Source organism: Mustela lutreola, chromosome 13, assembly GCF_030435805.1.
Source record: "Mustela lutreola isolate mMusLut2 chromosome 13, mMusLut2.pri, whole genome shotgun sequence".
Taxonomy (NCBI): Eukaryota; Metazoa; Chordata; class Mammalia; order Carnivora; family Mustelidae; genus Mustela; species Mustela lutreola.
Genome location: NC_081302.1, coordinates 74706879 through 74719911, shown reverse-complemented (window position 1 = coordinate 74719911; position 13033 = coordinate 74706879). Strand labels below are relative to the sequence as shown.

Below are 13033 nucleotides of genomic sequence, written 5' to 3'. Positions count from 1 at the left end.
ACAGGGCATAAAGGCCAAGCAGAAAGCAACATCCTGGAGTTTGCATCAGTTTCAGTGGACTAGAAAGACAGAAACTGGAATTCTGTACTTCCAAGGTAGCCAGGAATTGAGAATCTCAGATAAAACAGAATTTCAAAGAACAAGCCCAACATTCTGCTCAGTTTTTGCCTCCCAGAAATGTGCTGAATCATAAACAACATGGACTAAAATACAGGAAAACCCAGCAAAAAGACTAGAAGAGACAAAAACTTAAGCAGGCCTTTCATCAGCCTCGCAATACAGGTGACCCTTGAACAACATGGGGGTCGGGTGCTGATCTCTGAGCAGTCAAAAATCTATATATAACTTCTGACTTCCCAAAAACTTTACTAATAGCCTACGGTTGACTAGAAGCTTTACCAATAATTTTTAAGTTAACAATATTATGTACGTATTCAAACAAATAAAGTAAGCCAGAGAAAAGAAAATATTATTAAGAAAATCACAGGAAGAAAAAATACATATGTGTAAATGGAACTGTGCAACTCAAACCTGTGTTGTTCCAGGGTGCACTGTACCTAAAACTGCCAAGGCTAATCAAAAAAGAAGCATCTTGGTAATTACTCCAAACTTTCAAGTGAGACCATAGAAGGGCTATGTACTTCAAGACTATTTGAATTTCCTGATGGCCCGGAATTCGGCCTCATGTCATATCAAACACTGATGAATCAAAGTGACCTATGTTTCTCTAACTGCCTGCCAGAGAATATTAAAGCCTACCTGGAGAAAGATAACATCATTCAGATCCTCTATAACTTTTCATCACAATGTTAATAAAACATTACCAGGAGTCCTACAAAAAAGAATCAAATGATCAAAAACCAGGCAAGAGAAATAGGCTCATAGGTAATCTAGGTATCAGAGTCATCAAACAGGAACATTACAATGATTAATACACTCAAGAAAACTGATGAAAATGTTGTGAGAACTTAAGCCTTTGTCAATTTGGGGCCTGAAATACAAAATACAAATCTGAAATCAAGAACTCAATAATTGAGTATAACTGGACATTAGACAGAGAAGATATGCTAAGTTGAAATAAGTATAAAATATCCAAACTAACACAGAGTAGGGGTGGGAGTAGAAACTATGAAATGACCTAACATACATATAACTATAGTCTCAGAAGGAAAGGAGAGAACTGGATAGAAACAATATTTAAAGAATACCAGCTAAGAAAACGCCCAAAGAAACAAAAGATAAAAAGCCATAGACTCAACATGCTCTACAAACTCTACAAATAATTACAATAAGTCATACATAAGCATACAATAGTAAAATTGCTGAAAACCAAAGACAAAGATAAAATCTAAAACACAGCCAAAGGAAAATATGTTAACCTCAAAGAAGCAATAGTAAAACCAAAAGCTGACTTAACAGAAACAGTGGGAGCCAGAAGTCATAAGATAACTTGAAGGTGCAGAAAGAAGAGACCCCTTAAAAATGAAGGTAAAAAAAATACATTTTTAAAGCATATGAAGACAGACAATTTATCACCAGAAGACCTGCACTCAAAGTAATACTAAAGTTCCTCATATCAAAGGAAAATGACCCAGAAGTAAATACAGTAAAACAGGAAGAAATGGGGGCACCTGGCTGGCTCAGTGGGTTAGGCCTCTGCCTTCAGCTCAGGTCATGATCTCAGGGTTAGGGGACTGAGCCCCATGTGGGGCTCTCTGCTCAGCGGGGAGCCTGCTTCGCCCTCCCCCTCTGTCTGCCTCTCTGCCTACTTGTGACTTCTCTCTCTGTCAAATAAATAAATACATAAATAAAATATTAAAAACAAAACAAAACAGTAAGAAATGAAGGCTTCCAAAATGGTAAATGTAAGGATAAAGTGAAATGAGTAATGGCTATTTTAATAACAACATTGTTATTACTACTACTACTACTACTAGTGTTACTATTATCTCAACAGCAACCATAATGACGTCTTTGGAGGTTTAAACTAAAACCAAGCATGGAAGAGAGAAATGGGATTCAAGTATTTAAGGCCTTTGCATTTTCCTGGAAAAGGTAAAGGAAGTAACTGATGGCAGATTCAAGCTAAAGATGTAAATTGCAAACTTAAGGTTACCCATAAGGAAATAATAAAAGAATTTATAACAACAAGCTAAGAGCCAGGATATGAGGGGGAAAAAAGTTTGATTAATCCAAAAGAAAGCAAGAAATGAGGGAGGATGTTAAAACAAATGACAGTACAAGTAGAAAACAAATTGTAAAATGGTCAACTTAAGCCCCCCAAATGTATTAAGGCAATTAAATGTAGAACAACAGATTATCAAGTTTAATAAAAAACAAAACCCAACTATATGATACTTGAAGAGATTCATCTTCATCTCTAAGGACAAAGAAAGATTTTAAGTAAAAAGATAGGAAAAAGCCGAAAGAAAAGCACACTACATCCAAAAAATAAGTTTTAAGACAAAGATTATTACTAGAGAATGACAGTAACAGGAAGATATAATTGTGTATTTATTTGCAGTCAGTAATTTAGTCTCAAAATATATGAGGCAAAATTTCAGAGAATGAAGAGGACACAGTTGGAGATTTTAATGCACTTCTCTCAATTGAGTGAAAAAAGAAAAAAGTAGCAATACAGTGGATTTAAACATGATTAATATAATTGACTTAAGTGACACTGAGCACAGCACACTCAAATATTCTAAAACTTGGCCATAAACCAAGTGTCAATTAATTGCACACAAGTAAAATCACAGAATAATCCTAGACCACAGTTGTATTAAACTGGTTATCAACAACAAAAAATATAGCTAGAAAAAAATCCCCAAATGTTTAGATATTATGTAATAGATTACTGGATAACCCATGGATCAAAGAAGAAACCACAAAGGTAATTCTAGAATATTCTGAGTTGAGTGATAAATAAAAATACGATGTATCAAACTTGTGAGATCCAGCTAAAGTTGTTGGAAAAGTTGCTTAGAGGGAAATTTCATAGACTTAAATACATACATTTAAAAAAGAAGATAGTTAATGATTTGAGTATCCATCTCAAGAAACTTGAAAAAGAACAGCAAATTCAAAAAAAAAATAGAAAAATGAACTAGAAGAAAGCAAGCTAAAAGCAGAACCAATTAGAAAATAAAGAACATTTTAAATTTGAAAATTAAATTGGCTCTCTGAAAACTGAGCAAGATAAAGAGGAAGCACAAATTATCAATAAGCAGATTTTAAAAGCAGGTATCACTAGATACTATGAACATCAAGATAAATAAATACAAAGCATGTAAAATCATAAACCAAGTTGGAAAATTTAGATAAAATAGACAAATCTCCTGAAAAGTAAAACTTGTCAAAACCGACACAAAAGTAATAGAAACTGTGAATAGTCATATATATATATGAAATAGATTCAACAATCCCCACAAGTAAAATCCAGACAGCTTCACCAGTGAATTCTTTCAAACATTTATGAATGAAATAAAATTAATCTTCACAGTCTTTATTACAAAGAACAAAAAACAATTCCCAGCCTATTTTATGAAGACATCATAAGTTTGATAACTAAATCTTTACTAGTCAATCAGGTCATGATCTCAGGGTTGCAAGATCCAGCAGAACTGTGGGCTCCATGTTCAGCCGTAAGTCTGCTTGGGATTCCCTCCCTCTTCCTCTGCCCCTCCCCAATGGGCATATGCTCACACTAGCACGCTCTCTTGTCTCTCTCTACACCCCTCTCAAATAAATAAATAAATCTTAAAAAAAAAAAAAAAGAAGAGTCAAGCAAGGCATAGAGTTATGTTTTAAAATATGCATTACATAGGAAGGCCTGGGTGGCTCAGTGTGTTAAGCCTCTGCCTTTGGTTTGGGTCATGGTTTCAGGGTCCTGGGATCACTGAACCCCACATTGGGCTCCCTATTCAGTGGGGAGTCTGCTTCCCCCTCTCTCTCCACTTGCCTCTGCCTACTTGTGATCTCTCTGTCAAATAAATAAATAAAATCTTTTAAAAATAAATAAATAAAATATGCATTATATCATTGCTTATAATAGCTTTTAAATACCCATGGATATGGAATTAGCTAAACAATTTATGTACATCTATCAGAATCAGTTCAAAATTGTAACATGGGTTCTATACTTATTTGTATGGATAGCTGTTCATGAATACACAACTAAATGAAAAAAGCAGCATATAAGAAGTAGGAATATTTCTAAGGCAAAAACACTAATTTCATATAAAAGTGAAAAAAACTGAACATATATCATGAGAACATTTTGTCTAGACACAATGAACTGCCATCTTAATTTAAGTTGATAAACAAAAGATATAATGCCTAACTTAGACAATTTTCATCAGCAGAAAGAACGTTTTCTTCTCAAAATCTCATCATAGAAAATTGCCCACATATATATTTTATTTAGACCATAAAAAAATGCTACTGGGTTTGAATCAGTCAATAGAAAATCTGCACCAAAAAAAAAAAAAAAAAAAATCTGCACCATACATAAGTAGCTAGAGTATAAAAACAAAAACAAAATACTCTGAAAGCACTGAATCCATTAAAAATCTGTGTTAGATATATAAAGCAATAATAGTTTCTACATTAAAAGTGGTACCTTTATAGAAAAATTCTATTGTACTGTATTTTATTGTATATACATAAGACTCAGAGTTCCAACAAATTTAAAGAAAACTCCCCTTATTTTAGCAATCAATAAGACAATCCATGCTCATTAAAATCATTCCAACCCAGAGATTACATAGTAGTTGGGGAAGGTATACAAAACAGGTGTCATCTCTACTCTACCAGGCTAGCTCAGACCAGCCAGTGGTGAATGCCTGGGGCAAGGAATCTAAGGTATTCTGCCTCAGGGATTTAGCTCAGGTATGGTAGGGGGAAAGAACTTCCCATGTTTATCACTATTGCCATCAGACCCAAATTCCTATCCTGGCTCTGCTTTTTACTAGCTTCTCTGACCTCCTTATCCCCTCTAAACCTAGACTGTGAGAAAGTAAAACTCACCTCTGCTGATAATCACACTGTGGTGTTTCTAAAAGACACAGACAAGGCCAACAGAAGACCAACAGGCAACAAAAATTTCTCCCATCACCACACTAGAGTTCCAAAATGACTTAGATCTGCCCCAGCCCCCTTCATTTCTCCTGCCTCCTGAACAAAGATCACTGACAGATCCAATTACTAAACCCACCTCCACTTCATGGCCCATAGTCCACAATCCAAAGCTAGTTTCTACTTTGCCTGGTTTCTCATTAGAATCATTCAGCACAACCCAAACCCTACCCCAAACTTTTTGCATTTCCTATTACTGAGGCTAGGCAAGGTTTTCTCAGGCATGTGCTCTTCCTCACTACAGCAAGTCATTAACCTTCTTTGTTTCACTACCTCTGCATTCCTGGTGGTCCCCTCCTGACAGGCACTTGCAGCTTCTTTCCCTATATACCAACTGTATTTATCCAGGGTCATGGTGAGGATTAAATAAAATGTTATTGTGTAAAATGCCAAGCAGCTGCCTAGTATAGCAGCAAGTGCACAACAAATACTACCTTCTCTCTCCTATGTGCTCAAAATAAAGCTGTACATGTTAATTTTATTTTCTAAATCATCTACCTAGTTCTTCACTATCAAAAACCTACATTTCTGCAAAACAAAACACAATTAAGAGCTAGAAAATAAGCCCTTCAAGTAAAGAGAACTCTAAGCAGCCAAAACAGACATGTTTAAGTCCATGAAACAAAGATTATGCACTTTACTATAGGGCAACTCCTGAAAATCCTACTTGGACACCATTTGATGTTTTTAATATACTTTAATAAACTTTGAAAATCTGCCTTCCACACCCACAGCAAATTAGAATTAGCAACTATAAATAGCTAGAGAGGAATAGGTAGGCATACTGACCACACAAAAATGTCAAGGCAGGAAACATTAAACCTAAATATCAAGCACAAAAACTTACAATGCTCAAAAATCTGAAGTCATCTTATACAATGGCTTCTAAATTTTGTTTTATTATTTTTTTAATAATAAAACAATTTAGAGAGAGAGAATACATATGTAGGGGGGTGGTGCGCAGAGGGAGAGTGAAAGAGCGTCCCAAGCAGACACTGGGTTGAGTGGGGAGCTTGACATGGGTTTTGATCTCAAGACCCTAAGATCATGACTTGCGCTGAAATCAAGAGTCAGATGCTTAACTGACTGAGCCACCCAGGTGCTCTTAAATTTTTTTTTTTTTTTTGAACACACCAACTATAAAATACTTGAGCATATACCTCCAATATATGTATATTCATTTGTAAATATTTTATAAATATTGTAAAACAAATACTAAAATAGAAATTAAAAGATTTTAATATTGTTTTAACTATTAACTATGTTAAATACTCGTTTGTTTTGATCTTAAAATCACTAAAAATGCTACTGCTATTAACGTTTTAAGTGAGAGCGCTATTATTCAATATGTCTCTTTATTTTTTCAAAATCTTGCTTTCCTAATTTGTGAAGTTCAACGTACTTTGATATTTTAAAAACTGTCAGTCATAACTGAAAAACTTAGTTCACAAAGATGCACCGATCTTTACAGAAGAATATGTCACTTACTGTTTTACTAAATTGTATCACTCTTCTATTCTATCACCAAATATACACAAGTTTTTGTTAAAATTCAGTTACCAGATGTCAGTGCTATGAAAATTTTATTTTTCCTGATGTCAGATATTTTTGAAAGCTTGGTAGAATGTGTTTCTAGGTTTCTAACAAATGGGTCCAAAGTCCACTGAAATTCTCCGTAAGATTTTTCAACAGACTGGAAATGTCTAAACATGTTTTCAAAATGTTCTCTCTATAACGTTAGTCTCTTCTGAAAAACAGATACTGTCTCACTTATTGATTAAAATGTCAATTTTGCCTTATAGAGACAACTTAGTGTTTGTTTTCTCAACAATATCTGCTAGGTAGCATAATATTGATAGCTTCTTGTCATCATGGAAAATATCAGCGTCTATAATATTCCTCTTTTGTGAAATAAAAATGTGTAATTCAGCTTTGAGTTTTACTTGTTTTTTTTAGCAACTCTTTTAAACACTGACAGTGAACCTCTGCACCCTATCTCAATTCAAAGTATCACAGATTCTTTTAAAAAGCATTTTTTAAAGTAACTATATAATATACTGTAACAGAAAAACCACAAAAACTTTGAGAAAGTCATGTGCTGCTGTTGGCCTCCACATTACAGAACTCACACAAGTTCCCTCAGCAAACCACACTTGTTGTAACCATCTGAATGTGGACCCAGAAAAGCCTCAAAGCCAATCCATGTATTAATACAAAAGCTTAATTCCTCTTTTTGGAGCAAAAAATAATAAATAGGAATTCTAATATTTTTATTCTCACATCTCAACTGACTTGCCTCATGTCACTTTGTAAATTTATTGACCCAGTAAAGGGGCATAAAGCTTCACAATCCATATTAAGTGCTCAGGATCTGAAGTTATAGCTTATAGAATAATCATATGTTACACAGAGAAGTACTCAACAAAGAACATACATTGAACTGAATCAATATTACTCAAATGATGGCTCTAGGTCATCGAAAATAAGGTGAATTATGTGCAGTATATCATGCTCAAGTAAATAGGATAGTAGTCCTATTTGTTAGATTCGGGTGTTTCCAAAATAACCTTCATGAAATCAGAAAATTTACTGTTTCAGAATGATACTCCTCAGGGATTCCAGTTACCAGGAATTCTATAGTCACTTTCAGCTTTTCCCCCAGAATGAGAGGAATTCTTAAAGAATATATTTAGGAAGCATATACTTGAGTTTCCTACAATATATCTACTGTTCCATATTAAGAAAATTAGAGCCATCAGTAACCAACCACTAATTTAAAAGAATTTCAAGATTTAATATTAAAAATACATTTTCCATATTCAAAGTAGTAACAGAAGCAGGCATCATACACTTCATAAAATCAGTAGTAGTAATAGGAAACAATATTTATTTTTTTACAATAAAGAGAGTAATGCTCCATGAGTTAAGAAACTCACTCACTGGCTTTTAAATGTCTGTTTTAAAAATCATGGGAGATGTAATATAAGACAGATATCCATATAAATTTGACACTGTATAAGAAGTGTCAAACGCACTGAGACAAAATGGTTCACACTCGAGGGCTAGAAATGAACTAAAAGCGATCTTCACAGGAGGGGGACATGAGCTGGAACAGGATTTAGAGCCAGAAAGCAAAAGGCATTCAAAGCTGAAGTAAATTGTCTTCTGTTTAACGTCTAATTCAGAACATAAAATGTAAGATATATTCAAGTAAAACAATTAGAAGAACATGCCATTTGAGCTATATTATTTATTAAATTGTTCATTGTCACAAGTTTACATAGGTAAACATATTATCTACCCTTTAGCTTCATAAAACTTCCCCACTTATATTTGAAATAAGAGCTCCAGCAAGAGAAAGAAAAATTAAAAGAAGCTATAAGTAAAGAGAATATCTGGGGCATTCTTTCTTCATATATTAATATATGAATATATATTCTTAATATATTCTTTCTTCAAAGTTAAAAATTTTCTTTTCTCTGGACCTTTTTCTAGCATGACATCGTCCCCTGGCATACTCTACATCTGTCACTTTACTTTAACTTGGAAAAATGATAAAAGTTCAATTTGAAAGGAAATTCATTTTAGTAATTTCCTGTCCACCAGAGGGCTCCCACATTTCTCCACAAATAAAAGAGATATAACATTACAAAAAAAATAATCATTAACCAACGAAAAAACTCAAATTCTCATTATTTATACTTAACCCCAGACTAAAAATTGTTGTATCTATTACAATTTCTATATTAATAGCTTAAAAAGATACAGGGCTTTTCTTTGTTTTATGAATTAAAATGTTTCAAATACCAGAATTGCTTTGCTAATATTCTCACACTGTCAATTTCTTTTTTACATAGGGGCTTTCAATTTTATAAATATCATAAAATATAATTTTAGTTCAAAACTCTAAACAGTAGCTCAGATGTTTTCTATAATACTCCTATAAATAATTTATTTCTTGATAATTTTCCCAGTCCAGAAAACAAAATTAACCACCTTATCTATCCAGGCTTAGGCCTTACCATTAACAGAAAGAGTAAACATTTTCTTTCAGAAAACCTATAGTCATTAGCATAATTCGTCCTACAATTATCAACAATGAATACTGCCCCATCATGAATTATGATTTGGGCTGGAAAAAAAAATAAAGGAAATGAATCATTTAAATACAATGTACTACAATGATATTCTCTTCAGTATTTTTAGGGTTTTTTTTTTCCACAAGTAAGTTATTATACTGGAATGCTAGTATATCTTTTGGTTCAAACTCAATCACTTACAGCTAAAGAAAAACCAATATTTTATGTAAATACACTTATATATAGTACATATCTACAGAATGTTAATTGCTAAAGTACCAACTGTAAATTTTTTTAAAGAGTATAGCAATCCATTCACTAGGGGTGCCACTCCTCTCCAAAAAGATTAACTTGCTGAATTCAGGTTATAAAAAAAAAGAGAGAGACTCCTTATGGTACACAAGAACTTAACTGAATGTTTAGAAACAAATTTGAAATGGGAGTTGTATTTACAAAACAAAAAAAGATGCTAAAAAAATTGGTTTTAAAGTCAGTCACAATCATTGCCATATGAAGACTTTACCAAAAACTTCAATTGATTTAGCAATTACTGTAGCTCAACAATGAATTATCTCTAATGAAAAAATGACAGAAGTTATAATTTCACTGCCCCACCTCATCTCCCAACTAGGATTTTCCTATAGAAGGACAAGCACCATTAACATGTAAAAGGGCGTAACATTTGTTTCTACATAGCACAGACTGTCACCATTAGAAACTTGAACATTTTACTGCACATTGAAAAAATGTATGCATTCATACTTCCAAGAGTACATATCCTTATCAGTTAGGAGTTATGTTGCAAAAGAAACGTCAGCTTGTGGAAGGAGGTGGGGGTAGGGAGGCTAAGGTTGTTCAAGATTCAAAGTGCTGAAATGGTTCTTACTTTAAGTCATAAATGTAAACACAAACTGTCAATTACTGATACGAAGACTTTAACAAAACAAAAAGCATTTAATCAACAACTTTTAACCATATAATGTTATATTTCAAAAAGTGGAGAATCGCAGGCACTTCTTAAATAAAGGTACTTTTTAAGCAAAAATGCGATATAAGTAAGAGTAAATGAAGGCTTAAGAGGTTGTGACATAGGAAAAAAACCTCAAGACTTCCAACAAGTTGAGCAATTCGAAAATGAGACATAAAAAATACTCAGAACAATCTAATCTGAGCTGTAGATTAGACATACTCTGAAACAGCATCATCAGGGCATTATATGTTTATTACATAATACTGCTTTGCCCTTGCATATCACCTTTAATCAAGGGATCTCAAAGCACCACCGAATCAAGGCCTTAAAATACAGTCTAAAACAGAAATAGTTATATTTTATAATTGTACCTATTAATATAATCTTGCCACTACTTCCCATTCCCCTGATCTGAACATTAGCTTCCGAACCTTCTTCTGACTTGGAAACAGTATTCCCCAAATCATTTCAATTTTTAACTGATGCTACGCACATTCCAGCTTTTCTTCATCACTGGGCCTAAAGAAAGTAGTGGCACTGTTTTAAAGACACAAATCTATTTCATTACAATTTCTATGACAGAATAGAGTGAACATATCTTGCACCACCGACAATATAAAACGGAGACTTTAGAGAACAAATCTGTGCTGTAAGCGATTAGCCCCCCAAACACTCATCAGACAGGGGAAATAACATTTTCCAACTCAGTCCACACACCCTTCCAGGCAACTTCAAGCTTGGGGTAGAGGAAACCATGTCCAGCTTATCCTCAGTTGGTCAGGAGACTATTCTCCCATGTGCACACCAGGAGGGAAGGGAAAAACTAAAGGGGCAATTCACGAGTTTTAAGACTCAGGAAGGAGAGTGTAAGTTGCTGTGTGGCCACACAACAGAACACTGTGGTTCCTATACATTAAAACAGTACATCAAATGGCAAATCAAACGTAAGCAAAACGGCTTTAAACCAAGGTCAAAATATGCCATTTACAGCCAGTTAGGTTTGTTTTTAAGTCTGTAAATGAGGTTCGCTCCTACAGAAATTATCTGACGTTTAAAAATTTAATCGGTCAAGTTCAATTTTGTTTTTTCACTGGAATACACGAACACTCAAATACTAATGTTTACTTCAATTCTTCAGAGATCTTCCTGTTAATTGCATTATGTTTGTCCCTAGGACTGCAAAGTGAAATTTCAACTCACAAATCCACCACCTCCCCTCACTGTAAGCCTACAGGGTTCTGTTAGCCAACAGACTCAGAACATTAACAAACATTAACCTTTAGAAACAGAAAGAAAAGCATCAATAAACAATAGTACTTTTTGTTTCAAGTTCTCAACATTCAAAGATCAAGGCTCAATACTGTGTTTTATTAGCTTTTAAAAGTCCAATGATATAATACTACTAAATATCTGGTACTAAAAGTCCTGGAAAATCTTAAGTACCAATAGACGGTCAGTCTAGATTTCCGAAAATTCCAAAACATCTCAGTATTTCTGTTGCCATAGTTGTTCACCCAGACATTTCAAAAAGCTCACAGCAAATTCTAGCAGACTTTTTCTTGAAGACATACACGTCCGTTTTCTTGAAAATATCAAGTTTGTCTCTACTGCATTAATGATCTGTCAGTGTCAAAGAACAAGATTCCAGTTTCCCTGCCTACCTCTGTATGTAGTAGGGACACCCGTCCTCAGCTCTGCCTCCTGTCACTGACGTTTTCAGAAGCTTTACAAATGTTCAAAGATTTCTGGCAAAGAGGGAGATATTTTCTCCACTTCGACCTACACTGCCACATTTCCCCTACTTCTCCATTGTCTTTGATGATTTAGAAAACACAACCAAATGAGAAAAGCCATATTAAAAGCTGTACTTCCTAAGAGGGGGAACCAGAACCTCCTCCAACTTCTCCAAATCTCCCAGCACCGTGGCTTTTCAACAGTCCCCTGCAAACCTTCACCCCACGCCTGCATCTTTTCTGATTAAATAAGATTGGAAACCACAATTAAATCAAAGAATGTCGTAACTTATCCTTCACTTACCATATCTGCCGGGACATTACTGGACATCTTGCCGTTTGATATACACCCAGAGATGTTTACCGGGGGCAAAAACAAAAACAAAAAAAGCAACAACAAACAAAAAGGAGAACTCTTCAAGGTACAGCAATCAACCTTAACGATCTTGATTGGTTCGTGATGTGCCTCCCAAAAAATAAGTTATTTCGGAGCCAAATTGCCGGCCTGACCGAGGTTCCGAGCGAAGAGAACAATCCCCAGGAGCTGTGTGGCCGAAGCCGGAGAGAACTCCCGGGACGGTAGCAGCGGCAGCAGCAGCAGCAGCCCCCGTCGTCGTCAGCGGCAGCAGCAGCCCCAGGACCGGCCGCACCAGGTAGACCCAGCCGAGTGACACACGGACATGGAGCGGGGTGGGAGGGGGTTAAATCCGCCTTCCTCCTTTCCCAGCCCGGCAGTGATTCACACTTGCTCCCGAGTCAAGTCCTCATTAAGCAGGAGGAAAATGCCCCAGCGTGAATGTACATAGATAACTATGTGGCTACACATGGACGCGTGAGCAGTGAGTGGCGGCCGCGCTGGAGCCGGCGGACGGCGCGGGGAAACAGCTCAACTCGCGCTGCCGGGGCTGGGAGCCGGGCCGCGGAAACCCGCGCTCAAGGGCATTTAACTACTTGGGAGCCGAAGCGAAAGCCCGGGGCGGCGAGCGCGGGGCGCGGGGCGTTCGGGCCGGGTGGGAGACCCCACGGCCCCTTGGGGCTCAGGCCGCGGGCGCCTCCGGGCAGCGTCGGGTCTCCGGGCGCATCGTCTCCGGTTTCTCCGCGCTCCTCTCTTGCCT

The 13033-nt window shown here is 35.8% G+C and overlaps 1 protein-coding gene across 1 annotated transcript in view; it reads right to left on the bottom strand.

Annotated features, from left to right (window-relative positions):
* UBL3 (ubiquitin like 3) overlaps positions 1-12357 on the bottom strand; it is a 64363-nt gene extending 52006 nt beyond the window's left edge. Inside the window, exon 1 of the mRNA XM_059143937.1 lies at positions 12223-12357. Within this exon, the coding sequence (XP_058999920.1) occupies positions 12223-12249 (27 nt within the window). The 5' untranslated portion in view covers positions 12250-12357. The remainder of the gene's footprint in view (positions 1-12222) is intronic.
* Between the last annotated feature and the right edge of the window lie 676 nt (positions 12358-13033).